This window comes from Dermacentor albipictus, chromosome 2 (assembly GCF_038994185.2).
Source record: "Dermacentor albipictus isolate Rhodes 1998 colony chromosome 2, USDA_Dalb.pri_finalv2, whole genome shotgun sequence".
NCBI lineage: Eukaryota > Metazoa > Arthropoda > Arachnida > Ixodida > Ixodidae > Dermacentor > Dermacentor albipictus.
Genome location: NC_091822.1, coordinates 93,014,886 through 93,042,228, shown reverse-complemented (window position 1 = coordinate 93,042,228; position 27,343 = coordinate 93,014,886). Strand labels below are relative to the sequence as shown.

Genomic DNA, 27,343 nt, shown 5'->3' with positions numbered 1-27,343 from the left:
TTAAGGCATATGAATGTTTCGAATATCCTGTCCTACGCATTCTGTAGTTTTCCTTCATTCAGAGTCAGATATCTTATTTTTATTCATGGGGAAACACTTTTATAAGCTATCTTGAACCTGTATTACGTCTGCAAAAACGGGCATTAAGAATTCTCACTTCTTCTAGATGTACACAATCCAGTACGTACTTGTATAGCTCATTGTAAAGGTCAATTGATACAATGCATGCCAGTGCATGCATTGTATCAATTGAAAATTGCTGAGGTCATTCATAGTATTATTGAATGCAATATTCTACTTCCAAATACTTTATTTAAGATCCTGTTACGAAATACGAGAGCTGCATCTAATCAATGTTTTAATATGCCTCCTTGTCATAATCTGTACGGGAAAAGGCTCGTGCAATTACGTTAAAAACAGGATACGTGGATACGTTCAAAACAGCTCAAGTTGGCAAAAAAATGTGATGTGCGCACCAAAAAGCAATGTTTCGTTGCCTTTATGTGGTAACAACATTTTGTCAAAATCTCCGCGTGGGGGTCGGTCGTAGGTTTAGGAAGACAAGAAGAGGAAGAAGAAGGCTGTGTCCAGATAGCAAGCACCACGTTACTGAAGCAGAAAGAAAACTGCCGATATGCTGCCACCAGAGACAGGGACGACGTTTCCAGCGTTTGAAAGCGCAGACGAGGTAGAGTGCCCTTTCATATCCTTCCTTGATTTCGCGTATGACGGGTGCGTGGGCCATGTTAGGGCCTCCTAAACAAACGCTTAGCCTGATGAGGGAATCGCATTGCACTTCTGAGCGATTGCGCAAGAATTCGTTGGTAATTTCTCCTTTATTTGTCGATTCACCTGGGTTGCAATTTCCGTGCAGAACAACGTGATATTCCCTTCAGGCTCCTTAAGAAGCTGGGTATCCCCCTGGCAATAAAAAATACATGGAAAATCAAATTGAGAAGGCCGAGACAAGCATTGATTGGATGGTACACCACTCCGCGATGCGGTCGCGTGTTTCACTTCTGTGTTGAAGTAGTTTGTGTCGGCGCGGCCGCCATTAAAGCAAACGCCGGAACAAATGCAGAAAGGCCCGTTGGGACGGCAGCCGTAACAGCAGACACGGGCCCCAGCTGGGTACCGAAACGAAAAGCTGCTTTACTGCAGAGACAGCCCGTTTTATAGATGTGCCGATTAGTGTAACACCCTTTGAAGGCGAGTGAATCTGGTTCCGAAAACGAAACCCGTTAACCCACAACACCACATTGAATAATTTGACTTTTTCGCATCATACATTCTTGCTTTACTTGCACAATAAGACGAAAATCAACGACGGACCATTGCGTAAAGTTTATTAGGTAGTCGTAGAAGTACCTGTAAGAAGATGCAATGCGGTTACAACCGGCAACCTTGCTGGTGTTTCATCTTATTCAGTATAATGTCTCGTTGCGCACCCGTTGGGCGCACTCTTGCTGACAGCAGAGGATATGACACAGCGTAACTGAAAAGAATGATCCTGTTATTATCAATGTCACGAACCTATTTATGACTTATTTATGACATAGAGAGACCCTCCTTTGCATCACACCACCTTGCCGCAACTATAATTGACCGCATTTCGATATGTAATATTTTTTTATTATTCAATAGATGCCCGATTTATAGTACTTTAAGTCTATCATTGCGTGCGGAGTAGTTCTGTGGAAAATAGCCCAAATATACCAGGAACGAGAAAGGAGACAAAACAGCCGGCCTCCTGTGGGGCTTCTAATTGTGCCGGTATTTCCGGGTTCATTTCTGCACTGAAGTAAGCGCCTATGTACCCAACAATTCACATTGCTAAGCAAATACGCTGCTCGTACCAAATGCATGAAAGACGAGTAAGACGGTCACATGTATGTAGATTACTAAGTCAGCGCGGCGGTCCCATTCTGCGATTTCTGTATTAGAGGATCTGTAATGTGCTATACTTATTACATGACTTGTCCAACTTCACTACATCGTCCTCACATCACGCGGCTTTCGGCTTCCTCGCTAATTCTTCCCCTCAACTGTTTTTCTCGTACTGTCACGCCTCTCATTAGATATTCCATCGCACGATGAGCGGCGCGGAGCGTTTACGTAACCTTGCTTGCAGTCCTCCACTTTTCGACCCCAAAACTCAGTATTGGCAAACTGTATTTCTTGATTTACTTATGTATAAGAAGTACATACATAACAGTATTGTATATACATATTGATTCATTTACGAGGACAAACTTAAGTGAACTCTCACCTTTTGAGAATGCTTCCATATGTGAATACTAACGCCATAATTGTATCGTAAGGATTACTGTGTGTGCTTTACTGAATGTTTAGAAATTGTGCACAAACCATCGTCGACGATTGTCAATGTAAGCGATTAGCCGGATTCATATAGAAAGATACTGGTTTAATAAATAAATGATGTGTTGGTGGGGTATGTTTGTTGCACTAAAGACACTCACGTGGCGCTTGTTGTGGCATTACGTAATGCTGTAATGGACAGAGCCATTGTTCGGCATATCTACAGCGCCATGTTGTCTCCAGGGACGCAAGCACTGCGTAGAGCGGGATTGCCATCTTGCTCTCTCAGTGGCGCCCTCTTAAGCATCTGCAAATGGAGAGAGGGGAATGGGAAAAGAGAAAAGCTATTTATGCCAAGCGCTACACTGCAGCATCTAACCCTTCAGGATAAATAGCAGTTTTGCAAGAAATACAGAGAATCTATTGCGATATGAAATTAGTAGACAGCTATACGAATTTCGCATAATAGGTTTATGGGCAGTATAAACTTGTAAACATTCGCTTACCAACTACATTAACAAGCGTGGTGTCACGCACGCACAGTCATAGGTGAACGCGTCTCACTCGATGACCGCGCACAATTGCTATCATACCGCTGGGGTGAGAAAGCACGGGCGCAGCAGCGAGCGAAATGACCTTCCTGCTGTTTCTCCCATTAACGCGAAGTATCTGGCGAGGAGACGGTTCACACGAAGCTATCAGCCCTCTGCGGACATATCCATACTGCAGATTGCTTTCCAGATAGGACCGGGCGTGGCCACGCCACACGGAGCCGCCGCCGAAGTAGGGCGTCCGTTGCATGACCCGCAACGTGAGACAGAGCGCTTTCTCCCCGCTTTCCTGCCTTGCGCGAGGGAGACCGATCCACCGTCGTCTGCTTACCCTCGCACGCATTAACTCGCGCATATAGCATGCCGAACGAGGCGATAATGTTATCGTGCTTCGACTTGTTCCGGAACAGCACGGTGTCTGCCACGCCTACGGTTCAAATGTCCTTGGAGTGTGCATATAATATCTGTGGCAATCAAAAAATTGGAGGACGCTTAAGCTTCGCCTTCAAGAGTGGGACGCGACAGCGTTCCCGTCGACCCGCCAAGGGGTATAAGACAATGCGCTACGGCACAGCAATCACTTACGATGCGCCCCGCATCGGACTTAGCGCCCACCTATCACGCGGTGAACGTCGAGCAACGCAGCGTTCGGCGCGACAACGAAACGTGCGCCTGAGCGAACGAAACGAACCAAAGAACTCGGTGTCTCGGAGGGGAAACGATCTACGCCAGCCAAACGTCGTGATCGGCACGGGCAGAGAGATAGATAGTAATCTAAACCGGGAGCCCGGCGAAGCGTCGTCAGGGGAGAGGGAGTCCCGCGACGCGCCTGGCAGCGGTCCCAATTAAAGCCCCTGAAACTTCGTAAAGTAGTGCCACTCTCCTCCTCCGCCTTCACTCCTCCTCGTTTCTCCTCTCTTTCACGCTCCCTCCTCGACCATGGCACCGCCTACTTGCTCGAGCGCAGCAGACGACCTTTCGCAGAGTGAATGCACGCATAGCAAGGTAGTGCTCTTTAGGCGTTCACGTTGGCTTTCCAGCTCCGCGTAACTTCGTGTACAGCATAGAATCTTTAGTCGGATGCTTATACAAATTCGGTAACGGCAGCTTTTGTTTCATTTTTGATAACTATTTCTTAAAAAAAGTATCTGAAGGAGTGTTAACGCTGTGCGTTGACGACTGCGAATGTATCGCGTGCCCTACAGTTAGGTACGCAACATTTGTCAAGGGCGTGTCGCAAGATATTGTTGCGAATGGTTGTAAATAACACGTTTACCATCGAATGACAACCTCTTGGCTTCCAGCAAGCCCTCAGCCTAAAGAATCCGCACCGCCCTTACCATGTGAATTCGCGGCGCGTATCAGCTATGACGTACAAAGGCTGCCGGAGATCACTGCTCTGGAGGCTCGAAAGTGTATTACAAGTACAGTGCCGCCAACGTGCGTGCTTGCCAATCTAAGCGCGCGCAAAGCCTCAGAGGTGGGCGCTGGTGCTATTATGTTTCTCGTGTCTCAACGCCGACAGAAATACCGCGGCCGATCATCGAGTCGGGACTGTGCGTACACAAGAAAATAAAATGAGTTTTTTAGCATTCGTGCGTGAAGCGGGAGCGCGATAACAATGCTTGACCCATTCTCAAACAAGACTACTGTGGCCTTCAGTAATTTTTTGAGGTTAATGACTTATCACGAATAACACTTCATCGTGCGTTGGTTCGTCCGTTTACTAAGTGACGTACTTGTCGCGAACCGAGTTGCACTGAGGTGCATGCATTGAGGACGGTTGAACTCCCTTCGAAGTAACATTTGCGAGATATGACTTTATTAGTGAAGTCATGATCGCGCAAAGAATCCCCCCGCCATGACGCCGCCGAAATTGCGGCAAGTGAAATGGTTTTATCCATAGGTTAAAATGATATGAAACGGCATTCGAGTTGCAAGTTAACAGTTTATTTTCACATAGATGCATTACAGATTTGCCTTTGCAGTCACAAGTCCGTGTGCACCATTTATTGTCTCATTGCGTAAATAAACGCACCAGCCTAAGAGTCCTACAGCAAGCGCGTCTCAATAAGGCATAGTGACTGTAGAAACTAATAGTAGAATAGACGAGCAAGCGAACGACTATATGAGCGCGCGAACTAACGAGCGAGCAAACGACTAAACGAGCGTGCGAACGAACGAGCAAACAACTGAGCACGAACGACGACTAAATCAGCCAGGGAACGGGCGGGCGACCGCACGTTTTCTTTGCGAGTGCTGCACCGCCGCATCTTCAGCTTCGCACACTTTAAAGCTCACGCGAATTAGCACATACGTCTCAATTACCTATGATGCGGTCGCTCGACGACGAACGCACCGCGTAACACTGTTTCGGGAAAGCACGCACGCTTTTCATCGGTGCCTCTGTATCGCAAATCCACCGGGCGACCGCCAACGAGGAACACGAACAAATGTGGCAAACAAAGCTAGTCTGTCTAAAGAAGGCTAGTAAGTAACCACAAAAGGCAGAGAGTTGCTCTCCTGAGGCGCTTTCATGATCGAGACTGAAATTTTATCAAAAGGACTGCGCTGAATCTTACAAATTTCGTAATCACGTTATCGCACGCAACCTCGCGTGCCCGCGAACTCAAGCCGGTTGGCGTTCAAAACGATCAAGCGCGCCAAATATGACTAACACGACCACGTAGTGCGCACATAAGCAAAGCAGACGTTGCGTAAAAATCATGTTAAAGCGTGCGTACAAATGACAACATGCACAGTGAACTGTGCAATATCTACTACGTTATTGCCCGCAGCACAATACGCAAGCCTGGCACATACAATACTCTGAGAGAGTCACAACTTACATCACATAGTCGCGCGGAGGAAGTTGGTCGGAAGTTCTCCCTCCCGATTCGGTGAAGCCATGTCTTTCTTCTTAACCCGTTGCGCTTACCGGACGGTATCGCGAAAATATTCTTGCCTTTGCTAAAACTATATTGGCATCCAAACGCGCAGCAGGTCATGGTAACAAAAAATGACGTGAAGCGACGTCGCAGTTGCCACAAAACATCCTTCAAGGCGCTCACAAGATCAAAACAACACAGAATAGGAACGGAAAGAATGCCGCCGACAAGCGCCGCTTCTCGAGCAAAGATGGTACTGAAGCGCGACTGTAAACAAACAAAGCCGGCGCAAGGGGCCACGTGATGCCATTAGGCCAATAGCGACGCGGTGTCGGCTTCGGCCAGAGCGCTGGAGGAGGAGGCGGCATTCTTCAAAGCGTGGCACTACTTTACGAAGTTTAAGGGGCTTTAGTCCCAATGCGCGCGCGGCGCGCCTCCTGTCGGGGCAGCGCCGTACATTGAGAGGAGGGGGTCTTCTGTGTTTGCCGCAAGATGGCTCTGCGTGTGCGGAAAGCGCAAAAGAAATGCAGCGGAAACGCACTTCGCAACTCGTGTAATTGTGACTTCTGTACGTTACATGTTCATAATTACCGATATACACCGCAGTATAACTTTCCACGGCTGGTTTCGAAGGCAACACCGCATTCACTAGAGGCGCGTTTGCACCGCTTGGAAGCATCGAACTCGTGGCTGAGTGGTAGCGTCTCCGTCTCACACTCCGGAGACCTGGGTTCGATTCCCGCCGGGCCAATCTTGGAAGTTGCTTTTTATTTATGAAGCGCCTGCCGTGATTTATCGCTCACGGTCAACGCCGCCGACGCCGACACCCGACGCCGACGACACCGGCTTTTCTGCGACACGAGCTCCTTAACGCTATCGCGTTAATACTACAGTTGGCGTTTTGCGAGGAACGCGCCACGCAGCGCAGTAGCGAGACAGCACCCGCCTATTGCAACGGTGCCATTGTATCGACGGTGCAAGTGAAACTACCGACCACCAGCCGTAAGTGCCAGAGACGTAGGTGGCAACAAAAGCTCTTCGCTTTACAAAAGCCACGTCAGTGCTACCTTTACAAAGAACACGGAAACCACACGCTCATTAGAGAGTTATAGATTTCTGGACCAAAGTGGCCCGGGGAACCAAGATAAACGCTGGCGACAAGTGCGTATGCTCAGAACAAAGCCAGTCTTGAGTTATTGCGTTCCCGTTGACCCTCTAGCCAAAAATCAAAACTACACTGTAAACGGAAATAACTCCGACGTGGGAGTATAACGCTTGTCCTCTAGCGACCCCCCGGTTCGGAGTTTATTATGCTCCGTGTGATCGGAGTAGAATTTTTACTCCGTGCGAGCGGAATTTTCGCGTGGAATTATGGGAGGTATTTTTTCGATCATTCCTTTCTTTTTTGCTTTGCAATGGACGGAGTTTTTTTGAGGTGCAACGGGAGTATAAAAAGAGGCATCGCGTGAGTTTGCGCGAACATCTTTACATACAGAGGCTGCTGGTCAAATTTCGAAATATGCACACGAGACCGCGTCAAATTCGACGAAACAAGTCAATGAAAGCACATATATCATGACATACATAAACATTTCAGAAACGCCCAATGCAGAAACTTGAAAGACATCCCACGTACACGCGATACCCAAGAAGCAACGGTGCCAGTATATATAGCCACGATACTGTGTGCCTCTAAACCGCCTAGGGAGCAGCTGTGCTTCTTTCAGAATTACGACTCCCATGCTCGTTCATACGAGATGTGCCTCTCTGATATTAACAGAATACCTTAATCAACAGAAAACTGTTAATTCAGAATAGTGAGAGAAAAAGGTTAATGGCGTAAATTTTCACAATTAGCATGCTATTCTGAGCGCTGGAGAGACTTCGCACACTGCCGGCGTTCGCGGCCAAAAAGTAGTGCGTTAGTTGCAGTAAGCAAGAAAAATGTAAGTGCGTCTGCTTCATAGCAAAATTAAATTTTTGCGATATAGTGGTAGCGTAGCAACAAATTATTACGTGTGAGCATGACCCGCAGCAGCCGACGTAACACCGAAAAATGCGCAGTCATACATATTATACACCGCACTACTTGCTCCGCGTCCAAGCAATATCTCTCGGTTGTGAAAAGGAGCTACATAGCTGATCTGTCGAGTGAATGCTTAAACTCGGAGCGAGCAGGCATGCGTCTAAATCAGTGTCTCGGATAGAGGGTAATGTTAATGCAATATCGGAAGCAATGACGTGACCAAAACCTATATGCGCGATAACAATTCGATGCACATCGCTCAGTAAGAAGCTTTATTTACAGTACGCATACTTATGTCCTGCCATTTTTCTTCGGGTGAAAATATCCGTTCGCAGATACATAAAAACAGTTGCTTGCACTCCGATCTTTCTCACTGGCAACACAGCACCGCAACGAACTTGGGGTACGCCATACATGTGCGACTAGCACGGACGTCGTCGCTCGAACAGTGGCTGCTGTTGCCATTGCTACGCGGTCCTTTCAAAAATTGCACCAGGCGTTGTCAGCATGTACCCAAAAGGACATAAAAGTCGCATTTCACGTACTGAACAACACAAGCCAGGGTCACGCAGCACGAAAACACAGTCAGAACCTGAGCCGACATCACGAGCCAGTGAGCAGCTTCGAGGCATACCTAAGCCTTTTTCCGCACTTGAAAACGTTGCTCTTGCATTCATCGTTGTCAGCAAAGTGATCAGAGCAAACGTACTTGAAGCTGAGAAACAGCGAGCTTCAGGCATGCCTATAACACTTTCTGGGAGGAAATACGGGAAACAAATTGACGAAACGCTGTCACGGAACGACACTTCACAAATGTAAACAAACCGTCAGCCATGAGCACTGCCGACTCCGCCGAATGCGCCCGGTCGCTGGCGAGGCGCACAGCCTCATGGGAAGCGCCACGTGACCAAGCTCTTTCGGCGGAGGGGAGTTTTGAAAACTCCCTGTCGGAGTTTCACGGGAGAACAAGATTTTTAAGCGGAGTAAAATCGCGTCATGTCGCCCTAATACTCCCGCAGCCAGCCAGCGGAGTGAAACGAGGGAATGGCGCTGTTTTGCTCCCATACATCGGAGTAAATACTTGAGGAGGGGAGGTTTTAGGGTACATCACCTGTTAAAAACTCCCAGGTGGGTTTATTTTCGTTTACAGTGTAGCGTGGATCCCTAAGCCGTCTTTTGTCACCCTCGCGGCGTCGCTTTGCTTAAAACAGCATACCTAATTAGTAGCTGTAATACAATGATTGCATTTATTAAACTTTCAGTTTGCCCTTCTTGCTCAAAAATGCATTCTGTTGGTTTTCACTTGTAAGGAAGACTTTCCTTCTTTTTTTTGCTTTCAAGCGCCATATTTTCTACTGCGGCGTCCCAAGACCTTGACCCAAGGTTGTCTGTGTTTGACCCAGATCTTAGACGCTGCTCTTCTTGTAAACCCCAAAACAGCAGACCCACGTGGCTTGGGAACCCAGATTCTTCCGTCTTAATTTTAACGTTCCTTATTGACAAAATATTTAAGTGGGCCGCGACATAAATATGTGTAGAATTGTGTAGATGCCACACTTTTTTTCATAGTTTTCACGATTTTCGGTCCTTCTACGGGGCTGTACATTTGGTCTATTTTTAACGCGATAGCGTTAAGGAGCTCGTGTCGCAGAAAAGCCGGTGTCGTCGGCGTCGGGTGTCGGCGTCGGCGGCGTTGACCGTGAGCGATAAATCACGGCAGGCGCTTCATAAATAAAAAGCAACTTCCAAGATTGGCCCGGTGGGAATCGAACCCAGGTCTCCGGATTGTGAGACGGAGACGCTACCACTCAGCCACGAGTTCGATGCTTCCAAGCGGTGCAAACGCGCCTCTAGTGAATGCGGTGTTGCCTTCGAAACGAGCCGTGGAAAGTTATACTGCGGTGTATATCGGTAATTATGAACATGTAACGTACAGAAGTCACAATTACACGAGTTGCGAAGTGCGTTTCCCCTGCATTTCTTCTGCGCTTTCCGCACACGCAGAGCCATCTTGCGGCAAACACAGAAGACCCCCTCCTCTCAATGTACGGCGCTGCCCCGACAGGAGGAGCGCCGCGCGCGCATTGGGACCGCTGCCAGGCGCGTCGCGGGACTCCCTCTCCCCTGACGACGCTTCGCCGTGCTTCCGGTTTAGATTACTATCTATCTCTCTGCCCGTGCCGATCACGACGTTTGGCTGGCGTAGATCGTTTCCCCTCCGAGACACCGAGTTCTTTGGTTCGTTTCGTTCGCTCAGGCGCACGTTTCGTCGCCGCGCCGAACGCTGCGTTGCTTGACGCTCACCGCGTGATAGGTGGGCGCTAAGTCCGATGCGGGGCGCATCGTAAGTGATTGCTGTGCCGTAGCGCATTGTCTTATACCCCTTGGCGGGTCGACGGGAACGCTGTCGCGTCCCACTCTTGAAGGCGAAGCTTAAGCGTCCTCCAATTTTTCCCTGACTATGAGCGTGAAATCTGTCGTATTCATCTATGTCCATCCACCAAAAGCGAATGTTATCCTTTTCATAATAGCTTTGCTATCATTGTTATAATAGCTAACAAAGAAAAAATCCTGCCGACGCAGCTGCCAGTTTGTGCACACTACGGATCACCGAGTGTGCCATTGCATCAGAGGGCTGCACACAGCTCCCGCCATCTTGTACCGGCACACGACAGTACGCTGCTCGCGAAAATTCGACGATTTACACGCACCACCCAATGCGATTGATTCTCAGTTGGAATAGTTTTCTCCAAATTTTGCGCTTCCAAGTTGGGGGTGTGGCCCTTACGCGGGTGCGGCTCGAACACGAGTCTATGTGATACGTTGCTTAGTAATCACGCATTTGACGACCCTTCGGCGGGGGCTGTCGAAGAAGGCGACCCATTTCAAAAGAGACTGCAGCGAGTGTTTGTCCTCGTGGGCTTGTTTTACGACAAAACTGCGTAAGTTGTTCTCGAGGCCATAAATATTTGATCCTTCTTGAACTGCTGTTCCTATAGGGGAGCATCCACCTGCGGGAGCCAGACATCTACTTGTTAAGGTCTATTGAAGACACTCAGGAAGACAACGAAGAGTGGCAAAGCGGGAGCAGTCCGGATTCGATCCCGCTAATGGTCTGCGTGTTCGGCCTGCTACCCGGAATTATGATCGCTGCACTGCTGACCATCTATTTCGTCTCGAGTGATTCGGTATCCGAAGCCACCATGAAGGTGAGAGCGGCGTCACCATCCGACTTTATACGGTGAAGAAAAGAGAGAAAAATAAATAAATAGGGAGACATATATGTTACAAATATTAAAATCTTTGTGAAACGAAGTTGTAAACGCAACTCAACTGTTTATATCCTGGGAGTATCTTGTAAGTGTTCACCTAATGGACTCATCCATTTTGTCTGCAGCTGACATTCTGAATGGCTGGGCTGGGACACGCGTTAGAAGGAGACAGGAGCTTGTACTTAGTCAGTCCTTCAGGAGCAGACGAAATGGTCATGTCCACTAGGTTAACACTTAGACAATACAGCAACGGACGGATGCCGTCACCACGTGACCGTGGATTAAACTGCCCCTAGAACTGTCCCACTTTGCGAGTGCGCTACCTCCAGTGTCTGCACAAATTAACCAGACGGAAACCAACCAGTACGACGAGCCAAACACAGGGAAAACGAGACGTAGAAAGCTAAGTTTCAATATAGATAATGTACGCTTCAACTGACGCTATGAAGTTATTTATGCTGCAGTAACACTATGTTCCTGCAGGTCGGTGTTCCATTGCGAAATTGTGCAGATAACAACGCTGACCACGCGCATGTTTGCAGGGCTAAAGCAGAGACGTCTACATATACGCAGGTTCATTATACGAGTCGTGTCATGCATGCGGCCTGTTCAGCAAGAATACGAGGCCGGTCCCACCTGCGGCATATTTCGCAAGACTGCATCAGCAGCTGCAAGGCTTAGCAATGTGCGCGATGGTTGGCAAAGAAAGCAACGCTTTCAAAATGCTCTTACAAAAACCACCAAAAGGTGTGGACAAAATGAGCTATTGTTGAGAACATGAATGAAATGGACAAAGTAGGCAATGCATCCGAAGTACATTACTGATGCTGAAAACGTTGTAGGATGATTGTAGCGTAAATGATCGTCGACATGCTTTGGTAGAGGGCGCGACCGTGTGGCGGCCACCATGGCGGTGGCATTGTGGCCGCTGATAGGCCACATCTGTTGGCGAGATCTGGCCAAATCTGTAGGCCAGATCTTTAGATAGGACAGATCGATAGATCTGGCCTACATATCTGGCGCTGCTTGCGTTCGAGGTTCGCGTAATGCTTAAATGTCACTCGGCAAAAGACACGTCGGCTGGCCAGTTGGTTAGAATCCCTGATAGAGTGTATAAGCGCCACTGAACTAGAACGTAGGATGAAACAGATACAGAAGCGCTGTCTCTGTGTATCTGTTTCTTTCTACGTCCATGTTAAGTCGCACTGATACACTCTATCATAGACTAGGCAAAAATGCAAAAATCGGTTATATAAATCGCGCCCACGTTTCGACAAGGAAAGTAATGTGTGTCGGGGCACTGAGGAAGCAAATTACTTTTGTCGAAACGTTAGGTCCGGCAAAATTCCTTCGTTGACCACTGTTCGTTCCTTCAACTGCGCATCTGCGAGCGCACGTCGGTCGGGTTCGAAATACAACCCAGTATATATTTCGGCGATCGCAGCAAAATCTCCAATACCTGCTGATTAGGAATTCATTGTAGCGAGCTGAATATTGCGCGTCTCTGTCTACATAATATTTCGAAGGGCTGCGTACCAACAAATGCCAAATAAAATGCGAAAAAAAAGAACTAGTTTGCGTTCTTACTATAGAAGCAAATGTGCCATTGTAGGAAACGCACGATTGTAGCCTAATTGTTATATATTTTGTTGGAACATAATGACCAGAAACTCTTCGATATTCAAGTTGACATTAAAGCGGCAACATCCCAGCTGGGCAGGGATATGTAATGTGTAGGGTACATAACTGGTAGATCATTAGACCAGCATAATGGGTACCAAGGGAATGGAAGCACAGTATAGGATGGCAGGAAATCAGAAGGTATGATTAAACTGGGAAATTGGTTGGTGCAATTTCGAACCACCGGTTGCAAAAGGGGAATAATTAGCGATCGCTTGGAGACGCCTTCTTCCTGCAGTACGTATATATATATGCTGGAGATTCTGAGAATAATTAGAGCTACGGGCTGCTGCGCAGGGAGATTGACGTTCGATTCCCTTATTGGGCTAGTATTCGATAATTTTAATGCGTGAGAATTATTTGCGAGTACCCCAGCTCACTCACGCGAAAAGTGATGCGAACAGTGCAATGCTGCGCATGTGCACAAAATGGCATAATTCTCCAACGCAAGACATTTAGTCCTTACAATATTGCAAATGTACATGACTGGTAGCTTTATAAGCAATTAGCGGTATTTTGAACCACGAAGGAAAATAAATTTGATCAGACAGAATACCGAATTCGATACATAGGGCTCCATAGAAATGCATGGGCACTCTTATAGCAGTGGTGCGCTAACCCAAATGTGGGAGCATGGAGCATGTTTTTGCATACTTAGGCAACTGTAGTGGAGATTCTCTATTCCTTTGTTTTAATACGATCTATCCAGCAAAACAACAGCAGCCTAAAGCAGCCACCGTCAGCAAAGTCCAGGAGGGGGCGCAATGAAAACTTCGTTTAAAAAAAGCAGGGGGGACGGTCGCAAGGCTTACGGCTCGTAATCACGTGAGAGGGAGGCATTGAATCCATGTAATTGTTTTCTGCGCATCGTGTAGTTCCAAGCGTACATTCCGTAGCCTGAATCAAGCTGTTACAAATCTTGGCGGTGTAGGATGCACAAAACAGCATAATATCTTTCGCCTCATTCTTCTTTAAACTTAGTCTGAGTATGCGTTTTCTGAAATATACAGCCTATTTCAGTGCGTCGTAAAATGATCAAAGCAGCACGAGCTCACAGGCATAAATAGAGCGGTTTTAAAGTATGCGGCATATTACTCTACTCACCCATACAGCTTTTACAAGAAATTAACAAGTTGAAGTGAGTAGAGAAACTTCTTTAGGAAGCCTATGTTGCTTGTGCAAAAAGCAGTACGTGCAAAAGTTGCTTGTTGCGGTTGTAAAATTTACCGATCTTGACAAACTGCGCATCCATTTTCATTTTCTACATTATCACAACGCCGCCACGTCATCATAACTCTAAATAGGATCTACGCACTTCCTTGTTCCAGTTTCTAAAAACATGACAACAGGTATAAAGATAGACTACGCAATTGCAATTTGGTGCTCCAGGTAGGTAATCTGATCACTGTGTTTATTTCCGCAAACAGGGTACACAAGCGCCAGAATCTCCGGGCGGTAGCGTTGTTGTGCCGAGCGTCGAGTCAATAAGTCCCCGGCAGTCACACACAGTGGAAACTCCTTCACCTCTTTCCACAACCAAGACTGTACCGATTCCTAAGGTATCACCTGTTGTGGGGACTGAAACTGCACTCCCGACAACTGTTTCACCTGAAACGGCACTCCCGACAACTATTTCACCATCTGTTGGTGCGGGCGACAAGGTATGCCTAACCGACGAGTGTCACTTCGTGGCTCAGTGGCTGCGGCAGAAGCTGGTCCCGGAAGCAAACCCGTGCGAAGACTTCTACCGTTTTGTATGCGGCACATTCAAGGACGGACCGGACCTTACCGCCTTCACTAGGGTATACCACGATAGGCTACATGTACCGTTGCAGCAGAACATTTTGTTGGGCTAGTTAGTGCATGTTTGCTGAAGGACTATAGCGCCAACCAGACGACACAAGAAGAGACACGGACGAGCGCTTACTAACAATTGATCCTTTATTAACGGAAACACACAATATATATACGCAAATTTGGCGGCGCAACTCGCTGATTGTCAAACATCACAAGGTAACCAGCCAGAAGGTGATGGAACTATTGTGAAAGTGACGTTCGTGAAGATGACACGTGGTGTACAGGGCCAAATGACTATAAATGATAATGGTTACGCGATACACAAACACCGCCGTAAGGGAGTACCCCATATAAACTAAATGATTAGGAATTTTCACCGAGCGCAGGCGGCGCAGCAACATGCTCAGTTCTAACTGAGGGCTCCTAAAAAGGACATCTCACTTTTATACAGAATTTTCGATTGTTCGCTCACGCATTCAAGGACCTTCCTTTTAATGTGGAAGGCTTCCTTCAGCTCACGGGCAACGCTGTCTCGACTTCTGTCCAGAACGATGGTCTCTCTTAGGCGAGGCTCGCACCCGCTCTCTTTGCAATGGATGGCCATATTGGAACCAGTTCCTTTTTCCTGTGACCTTTCGTGTTCTTTTAACCTTTCATTTAAACACCGCCCCGTTTGTCCAATGTAAATCTTTTTGCATGAGAGCGGAATTTGATAAACTACCCCTTCCTTGCAACTGGCAAGTGGATCGGTACGGCATCTATATTGTCACCTCTACAGTGACTTGGTAACTTTGGATGTAAATTTTATGATGTGCAAAATTGCTCCGTTTTTTTTTTTGTAAACTTTCTCAGGGTAATGATACTATGAGAAGCATCACAATAGGAGCAGCGTATGCTGCCCGGGTTCCAGCCACTGGTCAGACTTCATGGCAAAAAGCTGCCGGCATGTTCCAGGCCTGCGCTTCCCTCATCGCGACAAACCGCACCGAGGTACGTGTGAACGGTATTGCACGATGAAGGCCGGAAGCTTTTTGATAGAGATCAGTTTGTGGAACCCTGCCATGGCAACAACATTTTTTAACGCACTTTATTATTGTGCAGTCTACTATAAAATAGCTAATTGTCGCGCTCCGTCTTTCATTATGTCACTTTTACAGCCAGCAATTTTTTGAATAGAAGCACATAACATTAGCTACAATATTGAACTAGCTACCGGTATAGCAATCCAAATGCTCATTTATGCACGATTCACTTATTACACGGTGCCCTCAGTAAAGATATTTAGAATATTCTGTACCTGCAAGCTTGCGTATGCTTTGTACATACGCACATAGTAAGTAAATAGTTGCACAAAAGCTCCCAGTTTTAACGGTTCCCTTTCTGTGCGGCAGATCGCAGGGAAACCAAAGTGCTTATTCCTTTTGCTTACCTACGAACGTATTATCTCTCATAAACCCTCTAACTCGGTATTCGCCGTACGTTTTTGCCAGCAAAACTGTATTCTGTCTACAACCAATTAAAGTATACGTACCAATGCAATTAACGATCAAATTACTATGACAATGGCCTGCACACTCACATCATACAAATCATAAACCCTTGCAATTAGGCTTCATGTGGTGTTCGTGTCATATTTCGTGTTGTCGGTTACCTTGCTGAAACATATTCTCAGGACGCCCTTCCCGCTAAAAGCACAGTGATTTAACCTTTGTGAGGCCAAATAGCATCTATCCGCTGGATATAAATTTTCTTTGCGCCTACAATACAAGAAAATATTTCTTAATATGTACTCTACTGCAAAACTAAACCATGAGAAAAACGCAAGATTGCTGTACAAGCGAAAATTACATTGACAATATGTACGCAGGTATGCAAGGCTGATGTGAAATTGCATTTAGAAAAAAAATCCCACTGTTTCACTAAAAAAAAAATATTTGAGGCATCTTCAATCTCTTCTCATGGTATCAAAAACAACTTCAACTGGATTGTTCATGAAAGTTGAGATCCGCAATCTACTTGTGGAAGGAAGAGCACATTTTCAGAAAAAGATGGTGTGACATATTGACGCTGCATTTCTGAACACACCACGCAAGAGCAATGCGAAGGACTTAGCTGGTGCTAAGATTGTATTAGTCACATTAGCTTTGCTCTAACGAATCTAACGTTTGCACTACTCAACTGAAAGTTCCACTGTCAAGTATGTGCTTGCCAGGCTTTCTCTTCTACCTAACAATCAACCTAAACAGTGTATGTACCATTATTCAGGTGCGTCACTTTCCAAAGGTGGAACATAACAGGTAATATTTCGGCACAGTCAGCTGTGCGGAATACCAGATGTGTTTTTTTTTTGTTCTGCAACCGCATGTTGATGTCCACAATTCGGCACAATGTAGTTGAGAAGGTCAACGCAGGGAAGGAATATAAAATGAGTGAGGGTTATTTTAGGAAGACAGCGGCGGTTTCTCGTTGTGATGCTAGACAATGCTTTATAATTGAAAAATTATAGCCTGCGTCCACAAACAATATAGCACGATGCGTGAAGTTAGATTCTGGATCAGCAGCTACTATTCCCGAAAAGACAGACAGGAATTTTAGGACGCTACGTCAGCTATAACGCAAGGCCAATTTACCAGAACTGCTAGATACGGGGCATTGGATGTTCTTTTACGCTTTTTCGTCACAGCCTCACCTCTTGGAGGATCGCAAAGGTTCACCTTGAGGCTATAGTTGGTGCAGCACTGTCGATGTTCCCCTGAGCATTAGACACGAAGAACGGAACGGAGATAGACACGGCTGAAATAATAACTGAACCATTTTATTTTCTCTGAGAGCTGCTGAAAATGCACTTTGCACTTAAGCGCTGAAGAGATGAAAAGCGAAGGCCCCCGAAAAAATCAATATGTAGGAAGCATCCCTCCAGTCATGTGAGATATTCCGCAATAGGAAATCACACTTATTTCTAGTGAACGAATACCATAAGACATATAACCCATTCTTAAAGATATATTGTGCTCCTATGAATTCTTTTCAGCTTGTATCTCTTCCTTTCGCAAATACATGCGCTTGCACAAGGAGAACCCGACAACCACAATCTTTACAAAGCACCCCAAGGCGCTCAGAAACAAATCATTGTATATTATGCCTATGCTCTCGAAGTTATTTTAAGCTCCAATTATTTGCTCCAAGCACTAGCTCCGGCACTTTGTGAAGGTGAACCTTTGTGAAAAAAACAATGCCGAAGAAGTTACCTTTTGATCCCCTCTCCCTCTACGGTTATTGAAATTACAACTATATTTTCTGAAATTCATCCTTGTCAAAGATACTTGTGGAGTGGGGCACACAAAAGACAAACGACGTTATCATGTTACACAACCGCGTTTCTGGCATATATTTCGGACCCAGCGGATTCAGCTCTGACATTTTAGTACCATATGTGTCAGCCTCGTCCTATGTCTAGCAATACAAAGTTGTGCCGTGAAGCCCAGCAAGGAACAAAAATTTTCAGTGTTGGTACCAAGTTCAAAATGTTTTTCTTTCTTTCCTAAAACCAAAAGTGCATTTTAAGAAATTTTGCTATAATAGTCGTTTTCCTTCTGTATGACGGCCATTATTATTCCTATTTTTACTGGGATCGCTAAAGCACTCTGTAGACGCGCAGTCATCGGTCAGAAAGCTGTTTTTTCTCATTTAAGCTTGTATTTACGAGGCTGCCGCGTAAGATTGAGGCACAAAGAAAGATTTGGCAGATAATATTGCCACGACAAACTTGGTGACATCCAAGTTGTGCGCCCTTTGCATTGGGCACAGTGCACGCCGTACAGTGATGATGATGTTAATCAACAACAGGCAGCGATCTTCGTGGCACGGGCAGCCAGTTGGACCCGGCTCGCATGCGCCACGCGCACGAGGTGTCACGCGAGAAGAGGAAGACGTTTTTTCGAGCCCAGTTTTGGGAACGCGACTGCCGCGGATTCCTGCCGGACCGCAGTGACTTTTACTTGTGGGCACAAGTTCGCCTTTAATAAATACCCTTGTTTTACTAACATCGTTACATTTCTGGTGGAGGTGCGGGGTATGAGTCGAAGCCCCACGAACGAAAGTCAGCGTAGCTCCGACAACCCACGAGTCCATCCCGTTGAACTGACACCTGTACACCAGCGGACCAGCCGCCGTCTTCGAGGTGACTCGCCCGAATTCGGCCCTCTCCTCTTCTTGCCAAGAGAAACTCCCACAACGGACGCCGCCACAATGACTACCCAGGTAACACCGGCACAGCTAGTCGTAAGCCAACCTCGCAAGCCGCCAACATTCCATGGTGACTCGTTCGAAGACGTGGAAGATTGGTTGGAACTGTTCGAGAGAGTGGCGAGCTTTAATGAATGGAATGAGAGACAGAAGCTCCGTAACGTCTATTTCGCGTTGGAAGACTTCGCAAAAACGTGGTTTGAAAACCACGAACCCTCTTTGACCTCTTGGGAGGAATTTCGACGACAACTGCTAGCAACGTACGCCAGCACGGATCGTAAAGAAAAGGCTGAAATCGCACTTCAAGCCAGGAATCAGCTCACAAACGAGAACGTGGCGATGTACATCGAGGACATGTCCCGCCTGTTCAAGCGTGCTGATCCCACCATGAGTGAAGATAAGAAGCTGCGCCATCTCATGCGTGGGGTAAAGCAGGAACTCTTCGCAGTTCTCGTCCGCAACCCACCGCGCACGGTTGCCGAGTTCAGATGTGAAGCAACGACCATCGAAAAGACGCTGGAACAGCGGGCTCGGCAATACAACCGTGAGGCAAGCTGCGCACCTGTCCATGTCTTCCCTGGAGGCCTGCCAAATGACATGGAAGCCCTGCGGGAGCTTGTCAGGTCAGTGATCAGGGAAGAGCTCAACAAGTTTCAGACACCTCAGGCTCCAGCTGCACTATCTATCGTCGACGTTGTCCGGGACGAACTCAGGAACGTCATACGGGATCCAGAGCGTGAGCCACAGCCGACGCGGCGCATCCCAACGTACGCCGACGTACTCAGGCAACCTGCGGTACACAGTAGTGGAGCAGTTGCGACGACCGTTCCCTACCCGTCGACAGTACAAAGTGCACCTCGTCTACTGGAACCACCGGCTGCCTATCAGCCTTTAGCACGTAGTGCACCTCGTTTTGTGGAACAAAGGCCCCGGAAAAGTGACGTCTGGCGTGACCACGAGCGTAGGCCTCTGTGCTTCCACTGCGGAGAAGCGGGTCACCTGTATAGGTTCTGCCCGTACCGTCAAGTTGGGTTAAGGGGTTTTCCCTTAAGCGCACCATGCCCCCGAAACGGTGAAAGGCCAGCGGAGATCGAAGAATACCTGTCGACGCGCCAAAGCCCCGTTACTCTTCGCCAACGTCAACCACGATCACCGTCACCCATGCGCTACCGATCGCCTAGCCCACGCGCGTCTCCAAGATTGCCTAGGCGTCGTTCACCAAGTCCACACCAGGAAAACTGAAGCAAGCGACCTGTGGAGGTGAGGCCGCTGATAACCAAAGTTACGAAGATCCTCCAACGCGATTCCAGTGCGGTGACGAGATAATTCCAGTCTACAGGTGCAGGAACGAAACGATTACGTCAGATTTGCGGTTGATAATAGACGGATGCGAGCTGAATGCCTTAGTCGACACCGGCGCTGATTATTCGGTAGTAAGCTTCAAGATGGCGAAGCGCCTTAAAAAAGTTGTGACGAAGTGGACTGGTCCGCAGATACGGACGGCAGGCGGCCATCTTATTACGCCCCTTGGCCGATGCACCGCAAGACTTACGATAAAAGGCTTCACTTACGTTTCTGACTTTATTGTACTGCCAGAATGTTCGCGGGAACTTATATTGGGAATGGATTTTCTACAAGCTAACGGTGCCATAATTAACCTACGTAGGTCCAGTGTATCTTTCTCGACAAAACAAGCTATACCTGTGGAAGAATCGGAGGAGCGACGTCTCGCTGCACTGCGCGTCGTTGACGATGACGTAACTGTGCCGCCACGCTGCAGTATAATGGTTCTTGTGGAGAATGAAAGATTTTCCGACCGCGAAGGCATAGCCGATGGAAACATCGAGCTCCTTTTCAACAAAGGTATTTGCGTGGCTCGGGGCCTTGTTCAGTTAAGCGATGGCCGTGCAAATGTCGCACTTACAAATTTCGGTAATGAATTCCAACACATCGCACAAGGAACAGCTATTGCCTATTTCCACGAGTTCTGTGAAGCGACCGAATTATGCAGCATAACTACGTCAACTGCCCTGACAGGAACCTGCAGTGTCGACAGATCCATTACCGTCAACCCGAGACTCCCTGAAGCCCAAAAGAAACAGATATATGCCCTGATAAAGGATTTTTCTGACTGCTTCTCCACGTCTTCGAAGGTACGGCGCACGTCTGTTGCGAAGCACAGAATCATAACAGAGGACGCCACAAGACCGGTATGCCAGCACCCGTATCGAGTGTCACCAAAAGAAAGGGAGATCATCAAGAAGCAAGTAGAGGAGATGCTTTCAGATGACGTTATTCAGCCTTCCAGCAGTCCATGGGCGTCTCCGGTAGTGCTGGTTAAGAAAAAAGATAACACACTTCGATTCTGCGTCGACTACCGTAAGCTGAACAGCGTAACCAAGCGGGATGTGTACCCCCTTCCGCGTATCGACGATACGTTAGATCGGCTCCGATGTGCAAAGTTTTTCTCCTCCCTGGACCTCAAGAGTGGGTATTGGCAAATAGAGGTGGATGAACGGGACCGTGAAAAGACAGCATTCGTGACCCCTGATGGCCTCTACGAATTTAAAGCACTTCCATTCGGCCTTTGTTCCGCACCCGCAACGTTCCAGCGAATGATGGACTCTGTGCTTGCAGGATTGAAATGGCAGTCATGCTTAGTGTATTTGGATGATGTGGTCGTATTTTCCACCACATTTGACCAACATCTAGAGCGCCTGCGACTAGTATTAGAAGCTATTCGAGCAGCAGACTTGACAATTAAGCCGGAAAAATGTCAATTCGGCTTCGATGAACTTCGGTTTCTCGGACACGTCATCAGTGCTGAAGGCGTTCGACCAGATCCCGAAAAGACAGCAGCTGTTGCGAGGTTCCCGACACCCACGGACAAAAAGTCAGTGCGACGTTTCTTGGGTTTATGCGCATACTACAGAAGATTTGTGGAAAACTTTTCAAACATCGCTGAGCCTCTTACAATACTGACAAGAGAAGATCAACCTTTCATGTGGAAAAGCGAACAACAAGACGCCTTTGACGAGTTACGGAAACGCCTGCAAGCTTCTCCAATCCTTGCCCATTTTGATGAGACAGCCGACACTGAGGTCCATACCGATGCGAGTAACGTCGGCCTCGGTGCCATACTAGTGCAGTGGAATAACGGCCAGGAGAAAGTAATTGCTTATGCCAGCCGTAAGCTCTCGAAAGCAGAGACAAACTACTCCGCAACCGAGAAAGAGTGCCTTGCAGTCATTTGGGCAATATGTAAATTTCGGCCCTACCTATATGGTAGACCATTCAGAGCAGTCAGCGATCACCATTCGCTTTGCTGGCTGGCGAATCTCAAGGATCCATCCGGACGACTAGCAAGATGGAGCCTTAGGCTTCAAGAGTATGACATTACTGTCGTATACCGATCGGGGAGGAAACACAGCGATGCCGACTGCTTGTCACGCGCACCCGTTGAGACAACTGTGTCAGAAGACGAGGATTTCCCGTTCCTTAGCATTGTTGACACGTCACAAATTGCTCAACAACGAGATGACCCGGAATTGCTTCCGCTTATACAGCGCCTGGAGGGACTGGACGTTCAACTGCCGCGTATTTTCTCTAGGGGGCTATCCTCGTTCTGTCTGCGAGGAAGTGTCCTCTACAAGAGAAACTTCGAGAACAGCGAGACAAAGTTTTTACTTGTCGTACCCAGATCTATGCGAGAAGAAGTTTTGCATGCATGTCACGATGAGCCGACGTCTGGACACATGGGCGTGAGCCGTACAGTCGCCAGGATTCGTCTGAAATATTACTGGCCCAAGTTATTAGCATCAGTGCAGCACTACGTGAAGACTTGTCGCGAGTGTCAAAGGCGCAAGACTCCATCCGTAAAACCGGCCGGCCTCCTCCAGCCAATAGATCCACCAAACGCCCCATTCCAACAAGTCGGTATAGACCTCCTTGGACCCTTCCCAACATCATCTTTAGGCAAAAAGTGGATAGTTGTGGCCACGGACTATCTGACCCGTTACGCAGAAACTGATTCCCTGTACAATGCAACGGCTGTCGAAGTTGCAAAATTCTTTGTCCACAATATCGTGCTCAGGCATGGCGCTCCCACAGTTGTCATTACCGATCGTGGAACGGCCTTTACTGCGGACCTAATGAAGTGCTTGTTGCAAATGACACATACTGATCACAGGAAAACTACTGCGTACCACCCTCAGACAAACGGTTTAACTGAACGCCTTAACAGAACACTGACCGACATGCTTTCGATGTATGTCGACGTTGAACATAGGCTGTGGGACGAAATTTTGCCATACATCACCTTCGCATATAATACGGCCGTTCAGGAAACAACACGAGTCACCCCGTTTGAACTTGTATTCGGCCGAGCAGTAACCACAACTTTGGATGCTATGTTGCCGTTAGAGGCAGAAACCCATAACTCATCTGACCTAGATGATTTCTTGCAACGAGCCGAGGAGGCACGACAGATGGCAAGGTACCGAATACGCCGCCAACAACGCATCGACTCCAGCCGGTACAACCAGCGCCGTAGTGAAGCTCACTACCAGCCCGGTGACAAGGTGTGGGTATGGACCCCAGTGCGCCGCCGTGGACTGTCTGAAAAGCTTCTGTGCCGATACTTCGGCCCTTACGAAATACTTCGTCGTATAAGCGACATCACTTACGAAGTGAAATCCGCTGGACACGAGAGCCCAAGACGGCGCAACTCCACGGAAGTTGTGCATGTTGTCCGCATGAAACCCTACGAGGAGAGGTCATGAACAACAACAACAACAAAAAAGTGAGAGCCCACAGGAACCCCTACTTCGTCTCACGCATCGGGCCGATGCGGCAAGGAGGGGGATATTGCCACGACAAACTTGGTGACATCCAAGTTGTGCGCCCTTTGCATTGGGCACAGTGCACGCCGTACAGTGATGATGATGTTAATCAACAACAGGCAGCGATCTTCGTGGCACGGGCAGCCAGTTGGACCCGGCTCGCATGCGCCACGCGCACGAGGTGTCACGCGAGAAGAGGAAGACGTTTTTTCGAGCCCAGTTTTGGGAACGCGACTGCCGCGGATTCCTGCCGGACCGCAGTGACTTTTACTTGTGGGCACAAGTTCGCCTTTAATAAATACCCTTGTTTTACTAACATCGTTACAATATAAATTGAGGACACTTCAATGAAAGTATTTTCGGGCATTTGTATCCACAAAATTTTTTTCGTGCAGACTCTGCAAAACACGATATTTTTGTCATCTTCAGGAGTAAGTTACAGAAAAAAAATCAAAATTGTGCTTAAACAATTTTTTCGTAAATACTATGTCTACCAGTTATAATATAGCAAGTACTGTAATAATTACAGATTACTCGATTTTTAAGCAAATTTATTTCTGCCACCCGGTTTGACGCTGTTGAAGAAAATTTAGTTTACCTTCGAATGGCGGGTGGGGCGGCTCTTTTTTATGTCTATATATATAACGCGTTAGAATGTTCATCGCATAAATTATTGCATATATTTTTTTTGATGAAACGATAGTTGGTCTTGTTCCCGGCTGGGACAGTTCGCATGAATGGCCACGCAGTAACGTTGGCCATCACTTAGCTCTGCTACTGCATACTAGATGGCAGCACACGGTGGCGTTCTGTCGTATTAAGTGGCATGGGTAGCACACTTCCCTTCGCACTTATCACTACGGCAACCGTCGAAATTTTCCATGATTGAGGGAAACGTTGTCTTCGCTCACGGGTTCCAGTACGTCCGCAGAACGCGCATCGCCTCAGCGATGGCTTCATGCAATGTGGACTCGCCTTGAAGGGATTCCTAACGGCAACATGTTTCGACCACGATGCGACGCGCCACGAAGATCCGCAACTCGGCAAGGAGACGGCCTGTACGTCCTAATGGCGGGCGCCCGTCGCGGCACCTCTGTGCCATGTCACGTACAGACAAAAGTCAGAGCAGTGCGGTTCTCGACATTTTTCGATCGTGAGAGTGCTTCTGACGGCACCTTGTGGAGGTTGCTACGCAACTATGTGGAACTGTATTGCATTTGGGATGCGCGCAGCAGGGGGCGAGGGCTCGTGCTTCTGTGCGCCAGTCTGTCCGTGCTACGTACAAGGTGCGAGCCGGCTTTGTATTGTATGAATATTAGGCAAATCAAGATTGCGCATTTTGAAGCGCTCCTCACTCCTTAACGTGAAGCCATGGCCCGCCACGGTGTCTCGACAGGAGCAACCGAGCGCAACGTTGGCGGCAAGCGCGCATCCTTTGTCGATGCTAACCGCCATTGCTCGCGAAGCGCGTCATGCGTAGCGTACTTGTGGTTTAGGCTTTCCTATCACGTGGTTTGAGGCAAGTTAATTGTTCCAGACTAGTTGTTATTATCAAGGTCCAATGGTAACGACACTGACAAGCAGTGTGACCATAGTTTTTTCTCATGTGGGTGGGCGTAGCCGGGTGTGAAAAGACAATAATCAGCTTCTTCCAGTAATCCATATTTATCAAATTTGCAAACGCATATGTCCGCTTACTTCAGCCTGTGTAGTTAGCTGCGTCAGTGATTATACGCAGTAACGATACGTACGCGTGCACTAAATCCAAACATGCTTCGTGCTCAATATCAGTTACTGGCCAATAGCAGCCATTATGAGAACTTGCTCAATGGCTAAATATGCGGTAGTCGCTGGCAGCTTAGTAACGTGTGAGAAGCAGGCCTCTCTTTGGAAAGAGGGCATCTGCGAAAAGGTGACTTCGTGCACACTTGTGAGCGCCACCCGTCACGCACGGCTGCAAAATTTTGCTGAGATGTGGACAGCAGCTTAAAGTATCCACTGAATGTGTCTCTTCTGAAAATTTGAGAGCTGGTTCAAGACCTCTTTAACAATGGTGCTATAGAACACCTTACGCACACGCCGCTCTTCTTCATTTAGTTGAAAACCTATATGCACAAAGGTTGGCTTGAGTTATGCTATTAGCAGCTATAGAATCCAACCATCAGACATACGATTCGCATTTTGAAAGGCGATAATCACATCTCCGCAGATAAGAACGATTCGCAATCCATATAAGCGAATTGGATTCATATAAGCGAAATATCTTTCGTCAATTGAACAATTGAAATGCCTCCGTGTTATCAGGCAGTGGGCTCATAAAACGTAAAAAACATGTGTACTTCACTACACCTCAGCGTCTCTTCACCTCATACAAAAAAGATAACTTTGCCCAGCATACCAACTTTCCGCTTTAGAAAAGTTGCAGTTAGTTGCCAGCTCGTTTCACATTTCGGCGAAAAATGTCCACCTATAAACAGCGCGAACCAGGACGAGCAAACAAAGAGCACAGGACAGCGCTCTGTCCTGTGCTCTTTACTCGCTCGTCTGGTGTCGCATTGTTGTTGTAGCTATTGCACACAAAATATCTTGTTGTCTAGTTATAGTACGTATATATATATATATATATATATATATATATATATATATATATATATATATATATATATATATATATATTCTTCCTCACTTTCATTTCCCTTCCTTTACATTGTGCTACATTTCAGTGTCAACCACAGCTAATACACCCGATGCTTACCTTGGCTTCATTTTCTCGATACCTTGTCTGATCATGATTCACAAAAATTGAGCCCCTTAGTCCCCCTTCTCTCGTTCAGTCACAGCGAGGGTTCCGAATCTGGCAACTTTGATATAACCAGGCAGCATACGGTGGTTTTTCGCCACGTGCCTTCTCTCCTAAGTTCACGTGTTAAGGGACGCCATGGGGCAGACAAACTGATTTCACACATCCGCCTGCCATGGCTCTCATTGGCTCTGGCTAACAGTTCCTGGGCTCAATCGAATTTGCATAAATACCCAAGTTAGTGGACCGATTGGTAGCAGTTGCGGTAACACAAGTGGTAGTCAAACACACACATGATGCGGAGGTTGTGAGTGTGGTTCTGACCGGCGGCAACTTATGTTTTCGTCAAATTTCATTTCCCTGTCCTTTGTTACTTTTTCCTTTTCAATTTCAACAACGGCTAACTTCGCCGGTGCTTTGCTTGGTTTTATTGTCTATTGCCTATATGTGTTAATGGTTAACAAAAATCCAGCTCCCCTGTTTTTCTTATTTACTCTTCTATATATTCTGGGAACGGCGCGGTCCCTCAGTCTACGTAGGCCAGCAGGCCCCAGTCCTGGCCGGCCGCACGCTAGAGCATCCAGTCAAGCCCCCAACCACCGCTCGTGCACAAGAGTCCATTTGCTCACCACTTCTTCGACTGCTGGCTCCGATGCCGGAGTTCCGATACTGTCACTCCCTCTGCGAAGGCTATGACGGCACTGGCCCTCTGCGCGTTGCAGCAACGGCACCACACCCCAGGTGGCAGGCAAACCTTGCACAGTGCTGTACCGACCGAGGATCGGTGCAGAAGGCAGCGTCCGAGTCCTCAAGCTCTCCCAGAAAACCGCATGTCCTAAACATGGCTGGCTTCCCAGACTAATGCTTTGCGAAAGTGCGGCAGACCAGGTGGCGGAGCCCTGACCCGCCGAGCACTGAACCACC

General features: G+C 47.5%; 1 protein-coding gene across 1 annotated transcript in view; it reads left to right on the top strand.

Moving 5' to 3' along the window:
• Positions 1 to 561: 561 nt before the first annotated feature.
• LOC135902755 (neprilysin-1-like) overlaps positions 562 to 27,343 on the top strand; it is a 94,551-nt gene continuing 67,769 nt past the window's right edge. The window contains exons 1-4 of the mRNA XM_065432976.1: positions 562 to 688; positions 10,784 to 10,993; positions 14,164 to 14,538; positions 15,386 to 15,523. Coding sequence (XP_065289048.1) covers positions 635 to 688; positions 10,784 to 10,993; positions 14,164 to 14,538; positions 15,386 to 15,523 — 777 coding nt within the window. The 5' untranslated portion in view covers positions 562 to 634. The remainder of the gene's footprint in view (positions 689 to 10,783; positions 10,994 to 14,163; positions 14,539 to 15,385; positions 15,524 to 27,343) is intronic.